This window comes from Chenopodium album, chromosome 8 (genome assembly GCF_948465745.1).
Source record: "Chenopodium album chromosome 8, dcCheAlbu1.1, whole genome shotgun sequence".
In the NCBI taxonomy this organism is placed as follows: Eukaryota; Viridiplantae; Streptophyta; class Magnoliopsida; order Caryophyllales; family Amaranthaceae; genus Chenopodium; species Chenopodium album.
Window position 1 is genome coordinate 62,418,059 of NC_137841.1, and position 25,353 is coordinate 62,443,411.

General features: G+C 40.8%; 2 protein-coding genes across 3 annotated transcripts; one reads left to right on the top strand and one right to left on the bottom strand.

Moving 5' to 3' along the window:
• Positions 1–12,559: 12,559 nt before the first annotated feature.
• On the top strand, positions 12,560–20,507 carry LOC145556217 (zinc finger CCCH domain-containing protein 46-like). 2 transcript variants are annotated; one of them, XM_081617870.1, is made up of 11 exons: positions 12,561–12,773; positions 13,893–14,073; positions 14,261–14,325; positions 14,435–14,530; positions 15,588–15,681; positions 16,438–16,658; positions 16,925–17,001; positions 17,304–17,396; positions 17,464–17,821; positions 18,050–18,122; positions 20,108–20,507. In XM_081617870.1, exons 1-11 carry the CDS (start codon positions 12,730–12,732, stop codon positions 20,144–20,146), a joined length of 1,341 nt encoding a protein of 446 aa, XP_081473996.1. In that variant the 5' UTR covers positions 12,561–12,729; the 3' UTR covers positions 20,147–20,507. The 2 variants fall into 2 exon arrangements, with proteins under 2 accessions (XP_081473995.1, XP_081473996.1); XM_081617869.1 differs by lacking the exon at positions 20,108–20,507 and having other exon boundaries at positions 12,560–12,773; positions 18,050–18,291.
• An 898-nt stretch (positions 20,508–21,405) lies between these two features.
• Positions 21,406–24,653, bottom strand: LOC145556218 (uncharacterized). Its single transcript, XM_081617871.1, has 5 exons — positions 24,325–24,653; positions 24,087–24,221; positions 22,331–22,368; positions 22,137–22,203; positions 21,406–21,867 (listed from the first exon to the last, which is right to left on the bottom strand). The coding sequence occupies exons 1-5, from the start codon at positions 24,514–24,516 to the stop codon at positions 21,502–21,504; spliced, it is 798 nt and encodes a 265-aa protein (XP_081473997.1). The 5' UTR covers positions 24,517–24,653; the 3' UTR covers positions 21,406–21,501.
• Between the last annotated feature and the right edge of the window lie 700 nt (positions 24,654–25,353).

Genomic DNA, 25,353 nt, shown 5'->3' on the forward strand with positions numbered 1-25,353 from the left:
GGCCCAAACTCCTAGGAGCGCCGTAAAATGGCGCAACCCACTAGAATCTAGGTCAAGTGACCTAGGTAGGGGCACATTTTCCAACGACCCTATAAATAGGGAGATATTTCCCCATTTTGGGGACACATTGAATCACTTATTACACCCTTATTCTCTTACATCAGAGAAAGACCTGAGCTTGGAATCCGAGCAGATACCCACCTCAATTTCCGTTCTCTTTATTCCGTTTCAAGTTACTAACTTGATCGTCGGAGGCGGAGCTCCAACCACCCGGAGTCTCCGTTGTTTTGCAGGTACAGCTCAGCCGGATCAGACTTCGTGACGTAACTCTCCCAAGGGACAAAAACACCCAAAACATTTGGCGCCGTCTGTGGGGAGAGTACCTCGAAGATGGTTCAAGAGTCTGTACCACCCCCTAACCGTCTGGGCGAAGACCCAGAAGTCTTTACAGACCATGAGGATGAAGATCCTCAGGTCGAAACCTTTACAGCCGAAGACGGCTCTCTCATAATCAAGCGCATCCGGCCCAGAGAGACTCTGGAGCGGGGTGCCTCCCAAGCGGGTCCAAGCAGACCCACTGGGCAGCCGGAAGGGGAAACCCAAACGGCAGTTGGATCAGCCCCTGTCACTCGAGACGAACTCATGAGATTCATGACAAGTTTCAAGGGTGAAATTAAAGAGCTGATCACCAAAAGCCGAGCTGGCCTAAGTAAAGGTCAGTCGGCGAAGAAGACTCCTCCAGAGAAGGGGAAGTCAGTCAGAAACCGGCAGCCCACCCCTCATCCAAAGGAGAAGGCAGCCGGGACCATTGATTAGTCAAGAATTCTCCTTCCTGGGAAGAATACCAATAACACTCGCCGGACTCAGCAGCCGGTGAGAAGTAAAAAATCAACTCTTGATGCCCGGGAGATCATCAACCGGAAGAGAAACCAATCGCTGTCTGAGTCGGCTTCAACGTCGAACTTTCCAGACAGCTTCAACAACATTTCTGCAGGGAGTGCACCCTCCCTGCATGAGAGTCAAACAGGCGGTAATACCGTCCATTCTGGCCCTCATATGATTGGAGTTGTCCCGTACGTGCCTACTCAGGCTTACGGGCAGTACTCCCCTCACTTCATGCAACCGACCTTCTTTGGGGGTCAGGCGGCATATCCAAATGTCCAGCCATTGGACTTGCAGCTTCGTCTGCTACGCCTGGGTGAACAGCCTTCTGCGTTCACCCGGGAGATAACCGAGGCGGCCCAGCCGGCCAAGGTTAAGAATGTATTGGTTGGTACCTATGATGGTACCACCAATCCGGAAGACCACCTCATGGCTTACACCAACCTCATGTATCTGCAGGGGTTGGATGATGCCACTTGGTGTCGATGCTTCCCGGCTACATTGAAGGGCATTTCCCAACAATGGTTTGGCAATCTGCCAGCCGGGTCCATCGATGGTTTCAGGAAGCTTGCCTTCCTGTTTGCTTCCAACTTCTCAATGAACATCCCTGCTAAGAAAACAAGCCTTGATTTGAGCACTGTTAAGCAGGGAGAGAGAGAAGGGCTGCGCTCATATGTCAGGCGGTTTAACCTGATCAAAATTCAGATCAGGGGCTGTCTGATGAGGTAGCTTTTACAGACGTTTTCAAAGGTCTGAGAGACGGGTCGACCTTTAAGTTCGACCTAGTTAGAAAAGGGGCTTTCACCCTGCAGGCGGCCCTGAGGGAGGCGAAAAGCTACATTCAAGCTACTGACCTCTGCTCGCCTGGAGGCCAGTCGGACTCTAAGAAGTCTGACAAGCAGAAAGACAACCGGCCTGCTCAGCCGGCTAAAAAGAAAGAGGAGAGCAAGAAGAGAAAAGAAGTCTGGGCGGTTACTGACTCTGACCAGCCGTCCCAGAAGAAAAAGAAAGAGTTTAAACCGTACGTCCCCAGGTACGAGTTTAACAAAGACTGCAACTCCATCCTCATGGAGGTAAAGGATCGGCTGTCCATTGAGAAGCCGAATCCTATGAAGAGTTCTGTCCAGTCACGGAACAAAAATAAATTTTGTCAGTTCCATGAGGAGGTTGGCCATGACACCAACGACTGCTTTAGTCTTCAGCGGGCATTGGACCGTCTGGCTGACAAAGGGCTGTTGAAGTCCTACATTTCTAAGTCCCCAGCCGGGGCAAAAAAGAAAAACAAGGGTCAGTCCTCCAAGACTACCCCCAGCCTGCTAGTAGCTCGGATACCGACAAGGAGCCGGTCTACACTATAGCAGGCGGGTTCTCATGTGGTGGCCCTTCCATCCGGGGCACCAAGAGCCATCTTCGAAAGATGGACAAAGATGATGATGAGCAGACGTCTGCCAGCTCTTCCTTCCCAGACGTCTTGATCACTGAGAAGGATAGAGGCAGCGTCCGCCGCCCTCATGATGACCCGGTGGTCATTGAATGTAAGGTTGCCAACCAGCTGGTTGGACGGATCCTTATAGACACCGGCAGCTCATCAGACATCATCAGCCTCCGGTGTCTGCAAAAGCTGAAATACAATGTCAGCAGCATGCACCCGGTCACCCACCCCTTGGTTGGTTTTGGGGGTGGGATGGTCTACCCAGCCGGTAGAATTGACTTACCCATCCGGCTGGGGGAGAAAGGCCAGGGACGACATATTGTCGTCAGATTCTTGGTCGTTGAGGAGTTGACTGCCTACAACATCATCCTTGGCCGGCCAACTCTCAACGTAGCCAATGCAGTAATCATCCCATCTCTCATGCTCATCAAGTATGAGAGGGATGACGGCACTGTGGGTTCCCTGAATGGGGATTAGAAGACGGCCCGAGAGTGTTATCTCTCAGCCGTCCGAGATACCGTGGCCCCAGGCGGTCAGGAACCCATAGACCTTGACAATGTCAAGGATGCCGACCCAGCTCCTGCCCCACCAGCAGCCGGAAAGAAAAGAAAAGCACCTCTGCTGGTGGAGGTAAAAAAAGAGAAAAAATAGCAATCACTGGCCGGTGAACGGTCAGATGAGCTCCGTCCCCAACCGGCTGGCGAAAGCATTGATCTCATTCTGGATGACAGTCGTCCAGAACGTAATGTTAAGGTTGGAACGGTTGCTCATGCTACCTTGGGTGCAAGCTTGCACCTTATGCTGAAGGAATTCAAAGACATTTTTGCCTTTGAAGTGGAAGAGATGCCAGGCGTCAGCCCGGATCTCGTTGTCCACAAACTCGCCGTGGACCCCAAAAAGAAGCCCATCCGGCAAAAGAAAAGAAACCACGGCGAGGAAAGAAGTCAGGCGGCAGCTGCCGAAGTCAAAAAGCTGCTAGACGCCAGGTTCATTCGGCCTTGTAATTTTCCCGACTGGGTGGCCAATGTGGTCCTTGTTAAGAAACCGAATGGGACCTGGCGCATGTGTGTTGATTACATAGACCTCAACAGGGCGTGTCCTAAGGACGATTATCCGCTTCTGAAGATCGACAGTCTGGTCGACTCTACAGCCGGTCACGCCTTGATGAGTTTTATGGATGCCTACTCCGGCTTCCATCAGATATCCCTGTGGAAGAAAGATCAAGAAAAGACGGCCTTCGTCACTGATCAGGGGCTATTCTGTTACACGGTGATGCCGTTTGGCTTAAAAAATGCGCCGGCTACCTTCCAACGAATGATTAATACTGTCTTTGTTAATCAAATTGGGAGGAATGTAGAGGCATACATTGATGACATGATAGTCAAATCCAAACAGCAGGCGGATCACCTTGCTGATCTCCGAGAAACCTTCACCACACTCAAGCGGCATAAGGTCATGTTAAATCCTAAGAAATACGTCTTTGGTGTTGAGTCTGTGAAGTTTCTCGGATTCCTGATTGATCAAAGGGGGATAGAGGCTAACCCTGAGAAGATACAGGCGGTGATTGACATGAAGTCACCCCGCACTGTCAAGGAAGCACAGAGACTAACTGGTTGCCTAGCTGCTCTGGGGGGATTCCTCAGCCGGTCAGGCGAAAAATGCCTTTATTTCTTCCAAGCAATCAGGAAGAAGACCAGGTTCGAATGGGGAGATGAGGCCGAGGCGGCCTTTCAACGGCTGAAAGAACACCTCCACTCTTTGCCAAGACTTGTTAGTCCATTGCCTAGGGAGGTGTTATACATATACTTATCCGTCTCAGATCATGCTCTCAGTGCCGTTCTCCTTGCTGAGAGAGACGGTGTTCAGCTTCCGGTCTATTTCATTAGCCATGTCTTAAAAAATGCTGAGCTCCGGTACCCCATGGTAGAAAAATTTGGCCTTGCTCTGTATATGGCTTTCAAGAAATTGAAGCCATACTTCCTGGTTCATCCGGTGGTAATCTACACCGACCAGCCCCTCAAGCGGCCAATGTCTACTTTGGAGTCATCCGGAAGAATGTTGAAATGGGCTATTGAAATGCAAAGTCTTGAAATCACTTTTGAACCTAGAAAAGCAGTGAAAGATCAGGCGTTTGCCGACTTTATTGTGGAAATGACCCGACCGGTGCAACCGGACAATTCTGACCAGGCTTGGAAAGTGTATGTTGACGGAAGCTCAACAAAGAACGGCTGTGGTGCAGGAATTATATATGAGTCCCCAGAGGGGGACAAATTTGAATATGCACTGCGGTTTAAGTTTCAAGCCTCAAATAATGACGCGGAATATGAAGCCCTGCTAGCCGGAATCCGCATGTGTAAGGCAGCAGGGGCAACAAAGATTGACGTCTATTCTGATTCACAGTTGGTCGTTAGCCAGTATGAAGGAGCATATGAGGCAACTCATCCGGCTATGATCAAATATCTTCAGGCAGTCAAGGAAGAGACTGGGGTACTTGAGGAATTTCGTCCGAATCAAGTGCCCAGGTCAGATAACAACCAGGCGGATGCCTTGTCCAAATTGGCTTCATCCGCCTGCTGTGATACCCCTCGGTCGGTCTTTTGGGAAGTTCTTGAAAAGAGAAGCATACATGAAGAGCCCATTGGAACCTTAGACCGAAGCTCCACCTGGATGGATGCCATCCGGGCCTATCTTTCAGACGGCACACTTCCTGATTCACCACAGGAAGCAGCCTTCCTGAAGAAGCGAGCTGCAAGCTTCGAGTTGAAAAAGGGAGAACTCTTCAAGGCAGGATTTCTTAAGCCCCTGTTGAAGTGTGTCACCTTGGAAAAGGGGAAGGAAGTTCTCGAAGACTTGCACTCGGGATTCTGCGCCTCTCATATAGGCGGCAGGTCCCTAGCCGTCAGAGCCAGACGACATTACTTTTGGCCCACTCTTGAGGCAGACGCCAAGGAATTGGTGAAGAAATGTGACAAGTGCCAAAAGTTTGGTAAACTCATTCACCGTCCGGCCACTGATCTGACGGCCATCCACAGCCCAATCTCGTTTGCCAAATGGGGTATGGACATTCTAGGTCCTTACACGCCTGCTCCAGGCGGAAAGCGTTACATCTTGGTGGCTGTGGACTATTTCACCAAGTGGGTGGAGGCTGAGGCGGTTAAAAACATCAAGACCTCAGACGTAATTTCCTTCATTTGGAAGAACATCATCACCCGGTATGGGGTACCTATGTCTATGGTGTTTGATAATGGTCCTCAGTTTGAGACGCCTCAGCTAAAAACTTGGTTGGGAGATCAGGGGATCTCAAGCTATTTTGCATATGTTGGCCAGCCCCAAGCAAACGGCCAAGTTGAAGCCTTCAACAAACTCATCTCAGACGGCGTTAAAAAGAAAATAGAAAGAGCCGGTGGCTTATGGGCAGAAGAATTAATCCATGTCCTATGGGTCATCCGGACAACCGCGAAAGGGGCAACCGGTGAAACCCCATTTCTCATGGTTTACGGTGCTGAAGCCGTCTTGCCCATCGAACATTATGAGCCGACTCTCAGATTCATGCTGTATGATGAAGAGGCAAACTGGGAAGCAATGCGCCTGGCATTGGATTCACTCCCAGAACGCAGGGGCAATGCCGCCTTGCGTCATGAGATTTACCGTCTGAGAATGACTAGAGCCTACAACAAAAAAGTACACAAGCGTCCTTTGAAAGTAGACGACTTAGTGTTACGAAAAATGGAGGCAACCGGTAGGGCCAATGAGCTGGGAAAGCTAACTCCAAATTGGGAAGGCCCCTACCGGATCTATGAAGAAGTAAGGGATGACACCTTCCTCCTGGAAACCCCAGACGGCAGGCGTCTGCCTAGAACTTGGAATGTAGACAACCTAAAAAAGTACTACTTCTGAGATTGTAAACTTTTTGTAAACAGTGAGTCAATTAATGAAGATTCAGACTTTGTTTGCAAAATCGAGTTACTGTTTAATTATCCATCCGGGTAATACCCAGGCGGATTCTTCCTTACCTAACTGAGTTTGACACTTAGTAAAGGTCATATTCGTTGGACCGCCTGGGTACTACTCGGATCCCTTATTTATTTAAGTTTGATACTTTGTTTATTAAACTGCCTGATTATCTGCCTGGGTAATACCCAGACTGACCCGCTTGTTTAAAAAACTAAGTTTGATACTTAGTGTAAATTCAATACTGACTAAAAACTAAGCACAAAAATGTTTAGTGGCTATATAACCGGTCCCAAACAAGACCAGAGGCTAAAATAGCCGGATGGTTGCTCATTTTATAAAATCGCCTGTCCCAGCATGGACAAAGGCGTCCGGCGACACCCCTCCGGGTGCAATCGTCGCAGAGAACAGACTATTTGTCGGTTCTACGTACCCATGCAGACGGCAAAAATTGAACGACCAAGTTGGCCAACTCATAGCCGTCTGACCAAAATAACCTATGAAGAACGAATAAGTTTCCAGATACCGGATGCCCACAGGCATCAGTCGGTCATTGATAGAAATTCTTACTTGGGTTATTTATTCCAAAGTTGCACTCACATCCCCTATTGGGGAAAAGAGTTGTGTAATGGCTACGCGTTAACCCCAGACGGAATATAACCGCCTGGGTAAGAAGCTCAAAGCACCCGTTTTAATGGTCGGCTGTGCACTTGGTTTGGGGCAATCACCATTGTGATTGATTGGCCTAAAAACACTCCATACTTCTCCAAGTATCAAGTGTTTTCAAGCCAATCAATCAGCTTGACATAAAACCAACCACACAGTCGCCCAGGGGCAAGAGCACCCGGATTGCAAATTGCCGCATGCTTGGCCAGAATAATTGCATACACATGAAAAATTCAAATTTAAAACAGACATATATAAAATCCGACTGAGTCGGAATACTTCATTTATATTTGAAATGGCACAAAGGCCAGAATAATTGTTAACCGGACACATCCGGTGAGGAAAGAAAGTAAAAATGTTAACCCAACCCCATGGTTGGTAAAAAGATACAACAAAACACGGCATGCAAGTCGGTAAATAATATTGATTGGCATGCTGCCGCAGAAAGGTGGGAGGCTCGCCTAAGGCTGAGGCGGAGTCTTCTCCGGCTGAGTTTGGCTGGCTTGGCCCTCTTGATTATCATCCGCCGGCTCCTCATCATCAGAGACTTCATATCCCTGCTCAGCAGCCCAGTCTTGGAAGCGAGGCGGAGGAGCATCACCCAGTTGCTGGGCATCATACACCTCAGTGGCGTAATCATACCTCAGCTTATAGACCTCAAAGTCTATTTCTGGGTAGAGGAGGCCCCAGGTGATCTTCAGCCGGGCCAAGTTGTCCCGTTCATTCTCCTCAGTCAGCCGAGTCTGCTCCCGGGCCAGCTCATCCGACTGCTTGTTGCGCTGGGTCATGAGCTCAAGCCTCAGGCGGTCATTGTCAATCCGGAGTTGGGCATTCTCCTTGTCAGCATCTTCTAATGCCTTGAGATCAGATTTGGCATCTTTCAGCTGCTTATCAAGGTCATCAGCCCGGCTGTTAGCTTCATCGTTTGCAGCCGTCAAATTCCGGATCAGCTCCTCCTGTTTCAACTCTACTGCTTTAATCTTTAAATTACACATATAATCAGAATGTTCAGCAAAGTTGAGGTTTCTAGGGCCCTCCGTTTGGCGTCATTTACCTCTTCTTGCTTCCGCCTGAAGGGACCCCGGAGATTGTCCACTCTCACCATAGCCTGAGTCAATAACAACCGGTTTATGAGTTACTTAGTCAAAATAAAGATTAAAGACATCAAGATAGAGGAATTATGTACCTCAGCCAGAGAGCCCATTATCCGGTCGAAGTCCACGACCTGCAGATCAGGTATGGAGGCCTTCTCAGACCGGGTGAGGGTCCTCACCATCCGCTTCGCGAAGCCTGCGAGATCCGGAAGGTCAGGAGTCAGATCTGCATCAAAAGTAGTTCTTTGTGAGATAGAAGCAGCGTAGCTGGAATTCATCCGTTGCCGGCTGCTGACTGACCCTTTTGAAGAATCAACCTTAGTCTTGATTCTCATAAAATCAAGTGGCCAAGGTATTTCAGTTTGTTCCTTACCATGAACTTCCGGATGGGTCTCCGGCTTGTTCTCCTCCCCAGTGGTTGCCGCACCGCTTGCAACCTTAGGTGGCTCGCCACCCTTCGATGCCATAGAGGCTTCCGGCGCTTTCTTCTGTTCTGAGCTTTCACTCAGTTTCTTCAGAACAGCAGGGGATTTGCCCCCAGTCGTTGGACGACCGGATTGGGCAGAACTTTGCTTCTGGGGGGGATCCTTCCTTGCGGCTTTAGCAGCCGGAGTCTTCTCCAGATCATCTCCCTGCCTTTTGAGAAGCTTTGAGAATGATCGAGGGATTCTCTTGGCGGACTCCTGAGAAAGAAGCAAAATATAAGTATACCCAACCGGTATATATATATATAAAAATAATAATAATAATAATAAATAAAAATGCAAACATAAAGTCAGGTGGTCTTACCCCGCCTTTCTTCGTGTCTTTAGCCTCGACGGCTGCCTTTTTGACAAGGGCCGCCTCCTTGCGTAGTTGCGCCGCAGATTTAGCAGGAGTCTTATCCTGGTCAACCATCCTCAGGGCTTCTTCTGCAAAAACAAGAATTTTAAGGTTAGAAAGAATCAAGGCAAGTTTGCAATAAGAATAAAATGACAATCATTCTGGATGAGAAGTATTCTACCCCTAGGAAACATCGTACTCAGTCCGCAGGCGGACAAGAAGCATTCATCTTTGAAGAAGTCCGGATGGGGGATCCAGTTCTTGGGAACAATAATGTGAGTCCCATCCCCCATGGGCTCAGTTGTGGTTTCAAAAAATCCCGGCTCCATGATTTGCTCCCGGGCTTTAGTAGATAGTGCCGGGAGAGGGCATTTACGTCCAAGAAGAGCCGACTCAGTATTGTACCGGCGCAATGTCCGGTTGTGTCTTAGGGTTGGAGAGGAAATCAAATAGAACTTGTCCTTCCACCCGGACCACTTGGACACTTTGTCCAAAGTCATTAGATATTGGGGCAAGGTAGTCAGCGTATACCATGCCCCATGGCCGCCTGGGGCCTTGCTCAGGTAGTGCATATGAGCGAAGGCGGAAAAGCTGGGGTTCAAGTTTTGGAACTCGCAGGCGGCGATGTAACTTAATATGTTCACCCACGAATTAGGGGTGAGTTGCCAAACTCCCAGATCATACCCCTTGAGGATTTTCCTAATACCGGGGTGGAGGGGGAACCGGAGGCCGGCTTCTATAACCGCCTCATAGCAAATGAAGTAGTCATCTGCGTGGTCAATGTCGTCCCCCCAGGCCATCACAGCATCAGCCGGAGGGACAATAACTTCCCAACCCCTTCCAAATGGATGTTTCTCTTTAAAAGCCCTGAACCCGCTATTAAGAAGGGCAATGTTACTCGGCAGCATCCGGGTTCTTTTGGGGTTGGGATGGTCGGCAACTTTGGGCGGCTGCTGATAGTCAGCCGCAAAATCTCCCTGGTCAGAGCCGGAGGATTCCGTCCTTGATCCCTGGCCGGCTTCAGCGTCGCCGACTTCATTTGAGGAGGCGGCTCGTTCGCCGTCCGCCTCTCTTACTCCAGAGCTCCCAGAGGTAGAGGGAGCCTCTTCGTCAGATCCGCTTTCCTCCCAATTCCTCGGATCCCCTTCCGGGAAAACCTCATCGGCTGGCACTCTCATGGTGCGCCGGCTTTTAGACTGCCTGGCCGTTTGTTTCGTTCTGGCCATTGTGTCCTGCACAGACACAGAGAGGGAGGAATTCGGAGATGAGCATATTGGTTCTGACAGTCCAGAAGAGGCACCCCCTGTTCTAGACTCAGCCGTTCCGGGAGATCGGCCCGGATCGGCTGAGTGTCCTAGGCAGTGCCGAGTGGGTGGATTGGGAACTCATTTATATTTTCTATTTTCTAAAAGAAGCCGGGCATACAGGCAAAAAAAAATGGTATGTAAATTGAAGGGAAGAAAAGCTAAAATGGTACAGGCGGTTACCTTGCTTTGACTCTGGAAAATCTGAAAACCGCTTCAGCCGGTGAACCGGGTGATGTACTGCTAGCACTCGGAAGCTTGAAACTTGCTGTTATGCAGGCGGGAGCAGAGGAAACTCTCTCTAGAAATCTCTTTTTCTCTCTCTAAAAAGTCAATATGAACGTAAGGTGTGAAAAGGAGGGGGGTAACTTTCTATTTATAGAAAGTAAAAGTGGGGGGAAAATTTTGATTTGAAATTCAAAATTTTACCCGTTACTGTTCACCTATGAAAAGTGGACACGTGTCACAGGCCCCACGTGACATGCACGTGCGACCTGTGAGGGGCAAATGTTTAGGGTATTTTTACCCTAGACACGTGGACCAATGAGAGGTCGCCACGTGTCGAGCTCAGGATGGTCCATGTGGCTCAACATCCTCTTGATACTTGGCGCCCTCACATATGTTTTCTGAAATGGCGGCTTTCAAAGGCCCAAACTCCTAGGAGCGCCGTAAAATGGCGCAACCCACTAGAATCTAGGTCAAGTGACCTAGGTAGGGGCACATTTTCCAACGACCCTATAAATAGGGAGATATTTCCCCATTTTGGGGACACATTGAATCACTTATTACACCCTTATTCTCTTACATCAGAGAAAGACCTGAGCTTGGAATCCGAGCAGATACCCACCTCAATTTCCGTTCTCTTTATTCCGTTTCAAGTTACTAACTTGATCGTCGGAGGCGGAGCTCCAACCACCCGGAGTCTCCGTTGTTTTGCAGGTACAGCTCAGCCGGATCAGACTTTGTGACGTAACTCTCCCAAGGGACAAAAACACCCAAAACAGAAACTCTTTATATGCTCAGATTGTGATGCACAGAAGCACAATATCCTTTTGTTTTGCATATGTTTGACCATTAATATTTTTAATTTACAAATTGAGATTTTTTTTTTTGAAGTAAAATGAGACTAATTTAACAATTTTTATACAACATTATTACTACGTATTTTATTTACATATGGAGTAATAAGTTTCAATCATGTCTAACATAAGTTTAATTAGGTCTAATAAATTCTATCAATTCTAATATAATTATACTGTATTAAACATTTTTTTTATTTACACACAAATTCTTTTATGTGGCTATCCACACTGTATGACAGCCACCATCGAGTTACTTTGTTAGTGTTATAAAAGTTACTTCGTTAGTGTTGATAGGGGTTACCCGGTTAATGTTACAAGGTTACTTCATCGGTGATATACGGCGTGTTCGGCGCTAGCTTTTGAGTAGCTTTTAGTGGTTTGACCAAGTCAAACCACTACTCAACAAAAAATGTGAGTGTTTGGCAAAGTAATGGTTCAAGTAGCTTTTAGTGGTGGAGGTAGCTTTTATTAAAAGCTAGGATTATTAGCTTTTGAAGTTAGAGGTAGCTTTTGAAGTAGCTTTTGAGAATTTAATGTATAGTTTTAAAAATAAAATATTGATTCTTAAATGTAACAGCTAGTCAACCACTACTTTACCGAACAATCATACCTAAATTATCTTTTTTCACAGCTACCAGCTTATTGACAGCTAACAACTATCTCCACAGCTCACAGCTATCTCCACAGCTACAGCTACCTTCACAACTATATTTTGCCGAACATGCCCATAGAAGTTACTTAGCCAGTGTTATAGGGGTTACTTTGTTCTTTTACAAGCGGGCAAATAGTGTGACCAACCACACACACACAAAACGTCCTAATATTACAATACGAGTATTATTCATCATGTATGATATTTTATTAGAAAAGTTGGTTTTAAAAATCTCATCTTTGAATAATTTTTTTTTAATAATCTCATTTTTCGATTATTTCATAACTTTCACTTGCGTTTTTTTTTCTCCTAACAGGCCCAACCGATCAACAACTAATTTAAAATTAATTTTTCCTCAAAAAAAAAAAAGATTAACGATCATGAAGGGTCTTTAGTACATAGTTATTACTCCCTATTTATTAGGGTTTTAAAAAAATCCATACACCAACAATTTCGAGTTCGTTTGACATTGCTGTGGTTTTTTGTTTTTTAAGAGTATAGGATATATGTCCCATAATGAATCAAAAATTATTTAAACATATTAAAATTATAATAATTTTGAAAACTGAAAATAAAAAAACAGAAAACTGAAAATAAAAAATGATGCCAAATAGGCTCTTCATTTTCTATTTTAATTTTTTCTCAGATTAACTTGAATTCTCCCTTTTTTTATTTTGGTGAAATATATTTATTTATTAGATTGAATAAAACGCTAATTTGCAAAGCTCTTAGCAAAACCTCAATCAAATTTGGTGTATATAACACAAACAATAAAGTTCCAACGTTGAACATTTCAGTCTTTCTGTTCAGTGTTGCAGTAAAAGAAGTGTTCCCCAGATCAAATATGCCCATTAAGAAAGAACCTTGCAGAAATTTTCTGCGTGGGAGGTAAGCTACCTTTTCTACCTTCTTTATTTTCCTGCAATTTTCTCTGTAATTTTTTTTATACAAATTATTATGGGTGTCCTTTAATTTCACTATTGTTCTGTAATTTTGTGTTTTTCCAATTTTTTGTTTGTGGGTTTTGATGGGTTGGAATTTGGGAGTTTTTGCTCTTCAATTTGACATTGTTTTGGAAGAGAATTGAATTTCTACATACTTGAATACTTGAGTGGAAGAATGATGAATACATCATTGGTATAAGGAAGAATTTGGAAAATACCCAGAATAGTTAATTTGTTGTTAATTTGGTAGAGAGTTCATTGGTATAAGGAAGAATTTGGAGAATACCCAGAATGGTGGCCAAGATTCTTTTGAGAAGAAGTGCTATTTGAGCTAAGACAATGAGTTTTGTTGTATAAATTTGCATTTCTTGAGACTGGATTAAGTTTTCGATTGTTCCGAATGTAACTTAATACAGATACGGAGTAGAATGGAAAATAAAACATGAAAGAAGTAATAAATTAATGTTTATGATTCATTGATTTGGTAATTGTATTAGTATTAGTAGGAAGGAAAGCAAATGATAGTAAAGAAAGTCCATTCAATTACGAATTCCCTTGGTTTCCATTATTCTTATTTGACTTGAAGTCTTTATTTTGTTGAGAAGGAAAAAGTGATTTTTAAATTTTGCTTATTTTTGCACCATTAAATTTGCATTGGAAGAGCTTATAAAGTGTCTTTAAATGGCAATTTAAGCTTTGTAATTCATAAGTGTATATTTGACTTTAGTATCTTCACCGGTTCACTTTTAGAGTTTTAGAGTAACCAAGTAAGTGTATGTATTGGGTCCTTTAGTATCATGGGTTTGTAAAAAGTGGAACTCACCTGATATAATTTTGCCATAATTCTAATTAGAATTTAACTTGAATATGGGAAATCAGTGTACAATAATATTCGTGAAATGGTGAAAGTGGGAGTTAATATTGTAAAAAAAGGAGCTGTATGCAACCTCTGACATGCAACCTTACCAAATCAAAAGAAATTTGTAATATTTGTGTTTTCTTGAAAAAATAAAGCTGGCTTATTTTGGTATTCTGATCATCACAATTCTCATATTTCATTCAGCTGTCGTTTTGGTGATAAATGTAAATTCTCCCACGCCACTCAGCAACAGCAAAAATCCAATGCTTTTGGGTTTGGTTCGCAGACTGCCACACCTTTCCAGCAGCAGAAGCCCAATCCCTTTGGTTTTGGTGTCCAAAATAGTGGTTCTTCAGGAGGATTTGGGCAACCGAATTCAAATAAGGTTCTTGTCCCCACTTACCTGAAATCTCTATGTTTTCTTAGTGAGGAGCTTCTCCATTGTCCACAATGATCAGCTACTTGCAGTCAATCTGAACTTTTTTTTAGTTTTGTTTATTTAAAAAATCTTATATGACCACTGATAATAAGATTCTTTTGCTATTTACTGATTTCAATTTGTGAATCCACAGCCTTTTGAGAATAAATGGGTTCGCTCAGAACAGCCCCAGAATCAGTCTCAGGCTGCTAGTCACAAGTAAGTTTAATGTAATTTTTCTTCATGTCTGGAGAATGAGAGGAACAATTTTCTAGTTTCTTCTTTCAAGTTGTCCATTACTTATGATGTGGTAATTTGGTATCTGTAGGTGTACAGATCCGGATTCTTGCAAGCGTCAAATTGCTGAAGATTTTCAGAATGAGAGTCCACTTTGGAAGCTAACATGTTATGGACATTTTAAATAGTAAGTCTTTTTTTGGTGACTATAGATAATAGGTGTTGTTTACCACATCTGTTTGTCTTAGCCTGTGTTTGTTTATATCTTTGTTTATTGAGAAGGAAGCATTTTTCATTACTCTGATAACAAGTTTCAGTAGTTGAGTCTCCTGGTAAAGTGTTTACTATGAGTTTTCTAATGAATTGATAAGTCATCATCAAAAAGTTTGGCTGTTTCATGAATCTCTGATTGGATGGTTCCTTGTACTACCTTTATTGACATAAATCTCCAAGTTGACAAAATTTGATATCAGAGCAGGTTTTCTGAGCATCTCAATCAATACTAAAAGTGATAAACTAATTTAGATTTTCAGTTGAACCCCACTTCTCGAGAGGGTTTCAACGAAGAAGAGGATGCCGTGTATACAATACAAAGACTTCAAAAGAGTTGATCTTACCGAGTAGTGTTCTTGCCTGATTACACTTGTGAGATTAAGTTGGATTTAGTGTTTTGATGCTGTTAAGTTTTCTCCTTCTTAAGAAAGGTCTAGTGTTTGTCATGTTAAGCACAACAACCCTTTCCAGGCTAAGCACACTGACTTAATTGATCCTTGGTTACTCTTCTCTTTTAAAATAAAATGCATGATACTAAATTTCAGGCGTGTGTCCGCGCACATGCGTGTGTGTGCCTATCACTCTCTATCTTGAAAAGACTGATAATTTTTTAGTTTGTTTTTTTTTTCTTTTATTTTTAGTTAATGTTTTTTTAGAATATAATTGCAATTGCATTAATATTTAATAGTATGCATAGCAAGATGTATGTGAGAGCGAACTGTTGAAAATACATGTCATTTTATCTTGTTTACCCACTCCTAAGGTGTATTTAATATGTTTGGAGTAATATCTAAAGGTGAAAATGTTATCCATTAGTGCCTTTTCGAGCTGTGTTAAAAATTCAAAAATATATGGCTCCTCAGGTTCTATATTTTATTACTAATATTCCAAGGATAGGATTATTTTTAATCTATATTTTATTACTAATATTCCAAGGATAGGTTTATTTTTAACTATCTTTTTTTTTGCAGCTTTCCATGTGATATTACCGGTGATATTAGTTATGAAGAGTTGCGGGCAGTGGCATATGATGATGCTAAATGTGGCACCAGTTTGCAGTCAATTGTAAGCCTTTTGCCTTCACTGCTAAATGAGGCATTAATTTGCAGTCTGTTGAAATTTATTGATCTTTAGGGGTCTTTGTCTCTTTGATGATCATCATTTATCTTACACATACATTATTTTCTTCCTAGTTGGCTTGCAAGATACATTATTCCCATTCAATGTGAATTTTTCTATGTTTATGCTGATTGGTGCTCAATGGAAAACAAAGTATTTACCTGTGAAATAGCTGTACACAGTAGTTTTTCTGAAGTCTGGATAAAGTTTTGTATTTTGATGAACCGTATTGTCTGTAATGAAACTGTGGAGTCTGTAGCTATTAATACTAAAGGGATTCATGGAATCATGGGAATGCATTAGTTTTTTCAAGTAGGATAACTGCGGTTTGTTCTACATATGTGAATTGACAGAAAATATACTTTTTTAACAGGGAAAAAGATCGTAGCCTTTTGTATTAAATTTGTTTCCTCTTTCCTGCTAAAATATTTGTGTTTGGTAATCTCATCAGTTCTTTTTGGTTTCATATTTTGTAAGTCTTCTGTAATTTACCTGCATGGAAAATCTTTGTTTCATGACCAATTTTGTTGAGTTAGTTTGTGCTGAAGCCATATTGTTAGCTAAGGACTGTTGTTTTTGTTTAGAACTAGTAGCTTTATTATTTCCTTTCTGGATTATTGACACTGGGGTTCTGGGTGACATACTTACTTTGAGTTTGTTGAATTTTTTTTTTTTACTATGACTAAACTCTTCCTTGCACAGGTTGAAAGAGAAAGGGGTTTAGTGAATTCTAAGAAGATCGAATTTGAAAACTTGCTTAAAAATCCATATACAAAGAATACACTTCCTGCTCAGCCGAACCAAAGCTTATTTCCAGCAGCTAACGCCAGCTCACCATCACCGACACTTCAAAATAGTGGTTTTTCTTCATTTGCACCTTCAAATCAACAGAGTCCATCTCCTAACCTTTCATTTGGTGTAAGGCAAGTATCACTATGTTGAGCATTTAGCTCTAGGTAGTTGTGTCAAGCATAAAATTGTGCATTTATTGTGCCTGGACAGTGAACGCAAACAGTAACCTAAGAGGGGCTCCAAAAAACATGCTAATGTCAAACATAATGCTTCATATCAGTACTATACTACCATGTAATCTGTAAATGTTGGAGCTCTGAATAAATTTTCTGCTATACTTTTATGATTCTACTATGATTCAGTTTACCTGATATGGTTGAGCAATCACTTGTTGCAGGCCTTCTACTCCATCAAACAGTGCTTTTGGGCAATCCCAAGGCCCTGGCCCATTTGGAGGAAATAGTGCTCCTTCAGGTTAGCAAGTGCACCTTTCACGTCCCAGTGCATCTAGCATTTGCTATCCTGTATTCTTCTCTTTTCTATTTAAGTACTAGAGATTCCTACGTGAGATGCTGAGAATGGATACTTGGACACTTTAAGTAAAAAAAATGCACCATTATCCGATAAATGTCCTTGTCCAAGGCTTATACATATATGTTGGATACTTTAGCTGAGTCTATGTGCCATACATGGTATCCTTTCATCAGTAGGGTCTCCATTCATCTCCTCATCTCGCCACTCGGAGATATTGTTTAACTAGCTTTTACAATCTGTAGGTCCCTTTGGCACTCAAGTTTCTGCACAACCAGGTGGAATTCTGCCTGCTGCCAACAAAAGTGGCTTCGGCAATAGTGGCATGAGTAGTCAAGGTACTGAATATATCTCCTCATCTTGCAACATGGAGATAAATTGTTTAACTAACCTCTATTTCACTAGGTATTTTTGGCACTCAAGTTCCTGCTCAGCCAGGAGGAAGTTTTGCTGCCAACACAAGTGGCTTCTTTGGCAACAGTGCCATGAGAGTTCAAGAAGCAGGGGGGAATACCTTTACTCCTCCTGCGGTAGGCTTCGGTAATATTGGAATGAATAATCAAGGGCCTCAAGTGCCAGTGCAAACAGGTGGAGCTCCAATTACTTCCAACACAGGAGGCTTTGGCAATAGTGGTATAAATAGTCAAGGCAGCCAACTACCTTCAACTTCATCAGTATCACTTGATATTCAGACTCCTGCAGTCAACAATTCTACTACAACTTTCAATGGATTTGTTGGTGCTAATGGAGTTCAACAAACGATGTAAGTGTAGCATAACATATCGATCATTGGCATCTTTACATATCACAAAACTAATGTGTAAACTGATGTATTTGATCTGATTGATAGATGTTATGCACTTTAACTGTGACCTATTCTTGGCAGAACATGATCTTGTATCTGCACCCTCCTTCATGTTTAAACCTTAAATTTTATTATATACCTGTGACCATATTGACACTACTTTGGTTCTGATTTTCTTGTTTTCAGAGACAACAATCCTCTAGAGATCTCAGCTGTAGATGCAAGCATTTGGTTGAAGCAGGAGTGGAAGCTTGGAGAGGTAAACCTTTTATCACCATTTCTTCAGCTCGTTGAACTTACATATCTATATTATAGTATAATAGCTTTTATAAGCTGCCAAAAATATCCTTATGGTGAAGTGCAAAGTTGTAAATTTGTTAACACTGCTCAAGAAAGTTCTCAATGTAGTGTGTAATGACTTTTTGTGAGCAGCGTCCTGGTATTCTGGGATACAGTGAAATATGAGAAGTGCTCATATGATCATAGGAAGAGTAACCCCCCCTCACTTGAATTAGTAGTCATCGGGATGTATTGAAATAATTAGGCCTGTTGTCTTCACCTTATTCAAATTATATTGGGGAAAAAAAAAAAAAATTAGTGGAGGAAAATATTTTCAGCTGAGTAAAAAAATGTTGAGCTCAACCAAAGTAAATTAAGTTCAACAAATATATGTCCAGTGAGCTTTTGACCGCAATTATAGTAAAATATAAGTTTTAATCTATACAAATAATTTAAGCTCATCAATTATATTGTAATATCAGTGAATTTAATTTAAGTTTAACAAAAATAATTTAAGCTCAATAAAAATAAGAGGGAGCCCCAGTAATCTCAGAGATTAAGAATTCCAGATTTACTATGAGAGAAAGTTGAATTTACCCTTAAAATAATTTAAGTTCAGCAAAAATCAGGTTTAGAGAACAGGGCTATTTCCAAATTCTAATAGTGTATGATTGGATTTCTTGATGTCTTTACTAAAAATAAGAGACGGTGGAGCTTAGTAATACTCAATTATTTAATGAGTTATTTGGTTTGGACCCAATGTAATACTTCGTAGCTAAGTAGTAATTGTTGTGGAGTGACTATTGTGGCAAAATTGGCCTCAACACTTTGAACTATGGCTTGGGTGCACCCCTGTACTTTGCTTAGTTGTCAATATACCACAAACTAATGACTTGGGTGCAAAGCGCATCTTTAGTGAGTTTTCCGGCCACCATTCTCATTGGAGCCGGTGATTTTTTTCGATTTGCGTACCGAAAAATGTCCCGTAAAGATTTCAGGTGTCATTTTGAACCTTAAGAGTCCAAATTGAGTTCGAAACAAGCAAAAAAAAAATAGCGTAAATGACTCAATACGGCTTAGAAAAACAATGACACACAAATCGAGATGTGATATAACACACTAAACGAATCATGTGCGCTATGTTTTTCCTTGTTTCGAGCTCAATTTAGGTCCTTAAAGGGTCAAAATGACCCCCGAACTTTACGGGATATTTTTCGGCACGCAAATCGAAAAATAAAAATTTAATTCACCGGCTTCATTGAGAATGGTGGCCGGAAAACTCACTAAAGTTGCACTTTGCACCCAATTCATTAGTTTGTGGTGTTTTGGCAACTAAGCAAAGTACAAACTCAAGCCATAGTTCAGAGTGTTGAGGCCAATTTTGCTAGCAATTATCATAATTCAAGTAATGGGCAAATTGTAATAGACCAACTTTAGGGGGTAATTAAGTAAAAGACAAATTTAATTAAGAAGAAGAGAAGGAAAGAAAGCAATCAGCTTTTAGTATGTTTTATTATGGTTTTTCCATTTTCGTTTAGAAGTCACATGTAAGCTTTAAGGTCAACCTTGACCATTAGTATAAGTTAGTATGTGTAACATAGAAGGTAGGCAGAAATTGAGTGAACCTCTTGAGAGACTTGTAGCCTCAAGCTACTAGAGAGATTTGTAGCCTAAAGCTACTGAGAGATTCATAACCTCAAGTTATGACTATCCTTATGTAATCCAACCTTTAATCAATCAAATGTTTAAGCTTTTAGCCTTAATTAAATACTAATTATGCTTAATTAAATCAGTAGAATTCAGTCTATAACACAAATTATCATAATCCTTGAAATCTTGCAATATGAAAGTTGGTTCACATACCTGTTTTGAGTACGAAATGTTATTCATTTGGTTTCAGATTCTGGTGCATAGGATCCTATTTGTCATGTATAAGTGTATAACCCATTTAAGTTCCCTCTACAGATTCCAGAGCAACCACCTCCGGAAGCTTATGTTAGATAGAGATAAATGGCTAAGAGAGTTATTTGGACCCGCTCAAGAACAAAAGGTATAAGAGAGGAAGCTTGTTAATGATCGTTGATGTCTGAAGAAATAGAGTAGCTGCTACGAAGTTCACAGTTCATAAACTGATATCTTTTCTCGATCCTATCTGGATATAGTGATTCTTGTGAACATTTTTTCAATATGAATTGATAGATTAGTGTTCTAACGCCTACACACATGTTAATAGATTCTAGGGAACTCGCATTTTATCTGAGGTTTTGGTTATGATGATAGTATCGTATTATAATGTAAATGCAGATTGATACAACTGACAAACTTACTCTTGGTTTCACCAAAAGGTTATGGATTTGTTCATGATGTCCAACTTTGATCTCCACTTGCTTAGTGTGTATATTCTAAAGATGGTTTCAAGATAGTATCTTGTGCACCGGGTTCATGGACATGTTTTCTTGAGATGGTGTGTCAATGACAGACTTAACCATCCTTTGATGATATATACTTCCTCCGTTTCTATTTAGTTGACGCGTTTGATTTAGGCACATATATTAAGGAGAGGAAAGAGAGTGAGAGAATGATAAATCAAGTGGAGTAGATAGTAAATGTAAGGTAAAATACTTACCCCAAAAGGAAATGTGTCAACTAAAAAAAACTTCCTAAAAAGAAATACGTGTCAACTAAAAAAAAATGGAGGTAAGTATATTTCTAGAAGTTTCAATGTCACTATAAAACTTTAAACTCACCCAAAAACCTATAATCAAGCCTAGATTGTGAAGGCAAGCCTAGTCAGTTTCGTCTGTAAGACTTATTGCAGCTTCTCACTTGTACTAATTTAAGATTGTTTCTTGTAATAGTTTTGGGTTTTTGGATTATTTCTGCCCAGATCATATATGGTGATGAGATATTCGCTTATTTGGGTCAATATTTGTTTGATGGGGGGTGTCAATTACGATTGGAGTGTCGAATCATTTTTGGTTCAAGAAAACAGGAGAGAGGAAAATAATGGGGGTAGAATAACCAAGCATCTACAGAAGGAAATGAGGAAAAGATTTTAACGTAATTCCGTATTGTATCTCTTGAAACACACAATTTTGGTGAAATTTTCATGTTTTCTCAGAAACATGGCCGCGCAAAACTTGGTAGAACCAAGAGCAGCATAATTCATGCCCAGATTCATATCCTAACAAAAATGGCCAGAGCTCACCAGCTCTGCTAAGAACCATGTTTCTCCTTGGCTAATCAAGTTCAACACATTTAACTATCTATGAAAAACATGATCAAGTGACATTGGTATTAGACTGTCACAATAAGAATTTTGTATGCTATAAATATAGAAGATATTGAACAAGCCATGATCACATAATGGCATAAACAGTCAAGGTTACGAGGAAACCCCATAGTGCTCCTGCTATAACTTCAACCTCAGTGTGACCAATTGATTCTTTTAGAGCTACATTAGAATTAGTTTTCTCTAATTCTTTCCCCCTCTCAGCTGTACTGTTCAGTAGCCTAGATCCGAGTAATTGAGTTGCAGTTGTCGGTTCTTTACTAAAAGTATTCGGTTCTTCAAGGAAACGTGAGCTTTTTATGTTTGTCGCAGATGACTTTTCTGGTACAGAATTTCTGATTTCTTCATTGTCTTTCATTACAGACTTTATCTGGTCCTCCATCAGCAGCCTGTTTAGTGTTCTAGCATGAATTCCAACTTCTCTCCTTACTCCCTGACAAGAAAATGTATTTAAAAATCAGGGGCCACCGATTTAAGTTGTTTAGAACAAATTTATCACCCGGAAAAACAGTACAGTAAAACAATGTGTATCGTTCTCTTGTGTTGGCTGCAGTGATCCACATAGCTCTTTCCCAAAGTACAGGCTAGGTGCCTAGGTTGACTTCATAAAAATTATACAGGGCTATTGGCAAAAGGAGGTGGGTGCAAGGAACAGCAGAAAAATAGATGTCACCAAATGTAAATGAATACATTGTCTTATACCTGTGCATCATACATAACAAGTCCTGCGTAAACAACACTCATTCCAAATATTGAATCCGAGAAGCCCCTGCATTTAAATATAAAACATGTCAAAATAACAAATAAAGGACATATCACGAGTGCAATAAAATGAAGAGAAACATAAAGAGTAAAAATAATAGCTTTGCTAAACAAAAGATTTTACAAGAGTCAACCTATCAAGTGCCAGAGAAGTCGCTGCAGCCACAACTGCCTGTCAATTGGAAAAACAGAAGACCTAAGAAATGCAAAAATATCAGCATACAAAAACCCAATCTCCCAAACTACAATTATAGGTAGTATTCCATATAATGACACGCTATAATAACTAAACACAAGGGACACTACTTCAAACATCGGTATGCCAAAATATATTGACACATAAACCAAGTTTTCTCAAATCTCATATCAGAAAAGAAACTACCACATCACACAAGGACCATACAAAAGGCACTTTCACTTGCTTCACAGTAAGCATGCTGAAATGAAATATTTCAATAACAGCAGTCCTATTTTCCTATACAGCTTACAAAAATACCCTTCATATGATGGGCGTGAAAGCAGTCGCACACATTTATGTCAAACACCAAAATTACCATCTTGACAAACCTAGTATGCTACATATAAGTATTTTACTATTTAGTTATATTAATTCTCTTATTTTTTTTGGACATAGAATAAACTATTTAGTTTTATAGATAAGAAGAATAGAAGATATATATATATATATAAGAGGCTTATTATTGGGAAATCAAGGAGCGGGGTGTTATGCTAGAATAAGCAGAGCACAATAACACTTTGTATGTGCACTCAAGCACTGATATATCTTGGAACGTAACGCCTTTTTAAAAGCATTTATTTTAAGATCTTTTATCTATGAACCATCCAAGTATGTGCAAACTTTCAAATTTGGGAAAACTACGTTTTAATATATTCACTGGAATTTTCCAATATGACACAAGACAAGAAGGTACATCTATGGCCATGTATCATTTGGTTCATTACCCACAACTTAAAACACTGAGGATCTTCTATTGTGCTCCTTGCATTATTATGAAGAGGATAATGCAAAACTTAAACGGTGAACACAACAGGGGACAGGGTTTTCTTTATAACCATCCATATAGACTTGAACAATACATTCCACTCAAGCTCTTAACTACTCTCTCTTGCTGGACTCACTGTATAAGTTGTGTATATATTATGATAAAATAGCATTTGATGATATGATCCTATCTTGTAATACTATGAAATTTTTGGGAGTTAAAAAGCAACTTATATAGCGAACAGGGAACAAGATAGGGTTTTACTTGCAACAAATCTTGATATAGTCAGATCTTATGCTCATCTTACAACACTAGAAAATCTCTCTCATTATGTTTCTTCATATTGCTATCACTTCCTACTCCGAAAAGAATTACCCCCCTCTATTTCAAACTAATAGTGAAGTATAAGGTTATAAATATACATAGAGTTGGCTATTGCATTGGATTCAGGACTAATAAGTTATATTGTGTTCATATTTAAACTGCTCAAGCTAATAATACATTAATATATCAAGTGATTACAAATTTACATTAACATGACGTAATGTTAGTTAAATGGTCAAATAACTTGAAATTAAGGCAATACGACACATCAAATTGAGGACAAGTGTAAATGATTACAACACTAACCATCTTATCTAGCTGAAAGGAATACTCATGGATGAGAGTAAGAGAGTAAAATAAGTACCATCACACATATGACCAAGAAAACAAATGAATACCACTAATTGAACTCCATTTAACCAACCAAATTCTCCGAATTCGGATGTAAACTTAATTTGAAGGGTTTTGTTCAGAAAATCAGAACAAGCATATCATACAAACCAATTATCAAATCAAAGTCAAACAACATCATAAACACAAGTAACTGAAAGTGTGTGCTCACTGAAGAATGAGTAGAAGGAAATCCACCAGCTTGAATAACAGCTTTTATATCAAAATTTTTGCCATACAGCAAAACTGATGTAAATGGCTTTGCTAATTGCCCAATTGCTGCTGATACACCTGCTGCAATCAAAACCTATCAAAAAAAAAAAAAAATCAGAAAACATAAATAAACTTCCAAAATGAACAAGAAAAATCCCCAAAAAATAAATTTATTGAAAATGAAGAATACCCATTACCTTATTTTGGGTGATTGTAAGAATATCATCAAAACCAATGCTAAGATGACAAGTGAATTTAGGAGGAGAATAAGAGGAATTTAGAGGGAAATGAAAATGACCCAGATTAGGTTTTTTCCTGTTTTGTCTGAGAAAAGAAATGGGTGTTCTTGGATTAGAGGTATTGGGGAGAAAACAACAATTTACTGACATTGTTGAACACTTGTTAGAATAATTCTACAGTAAACTTAGCTCCTACAAAACACCCAGAAAATCAAAAGGGTTTATATATAAATAAAATTAAAAAATTATAAATTGGAGTATAATTACTGGATTTGCTTATGAATGTTACACGTGGGTTTAGTTGATAATGAGTGGTTGAGTTTTTTATTTATAAGAAATACAGTTAGGCACTTAGGCCTATGGGTTGTTCTCTACATTTCCTTGAGTTTGGGTGTACCGAAGTACTATCTATCGGGAGAACCAGAAATTTCAAGTTTTTCAATGTGAAAAATAAACTACTCCCTCCCTTTTTTACATTCCTGCTTTTCTTTTTGGGTATTTTAAAATTACATTTTTTCTTTCCTTTTTTACTCTCTCCGTCCCTAAATTACATTTCTGTTTGTAAGATTTTACGTGAATTAAAGAGGAAAGAATAAGACAAATAACAATAATGAAATATTTCAATGGGAAATACAAAACATTAAATGATGTTTTTGAGTAAAACAAAGATAGATTAATGATTAATGATGTCATGTCATCAATCCTCATTTTCCATCAATCACTAACACCTTGACACCACCACCCTAATTGATGACTAACACCACCACCACCCCCACCACACTGACTGGCGACGATCACCACCGCACCGACGACCCACCAACTTCCCTCCTTAAAAAAAATATATAAAAAATTCAGGCAATCGCGGTAACCAAAGCCCAAAATTAATTACCGTGTATGGTAACCGGAGCTCAAAATCGATTACCGTGCATGATAACAGGCTCCGGTTACCATAGAATTGGTTAAGGTGCATGGTAACCGGAGCCCAAA

Coding starts and splice junctions, on each gene's coding strand:
- LOC145556218 (XM_081617871.1), bottom strand. CDS start 24,516: ATGTCAGTAAATTGTTGTTTTCTCCCCAATACCTCTAATCCAAGAACA. Junction 24,222..24,324: donor TTACAATCACCCAAAATAAG/GTAATGGGTATT, acceptor TTTTTTTGATAG/GTTTTGATTGCAGCAGGTGT. Junction 21,868..22,136: donor TTGTTATGTATGATGCACAG/GTATAAGACAAT, acceptor TTTTCTTGTCAG/GGAGTAAGGAGAGAAGTTGG.
- LOC145556217 (XM_081617869.1), top strand. CDS start 12,730: ATGCCCATTAAGAAAGAACCTTGCAGAAATTTTCTGCGTGGGAG. Junction 14,326..14,434: donor TCTCAGGCTGCTAGTCACAA/GTAAGTTTAATG, acceptor TGGTATCTGTAG/GTGTACAGATCCGGATTCTT. Junction 14,531..15,587: donor TGTTATGGACATTTTAAATA/GTAAGTCTTTTT, acceptor TTTTTTTTGCAG/CTTTCCATGTGATATTACCG.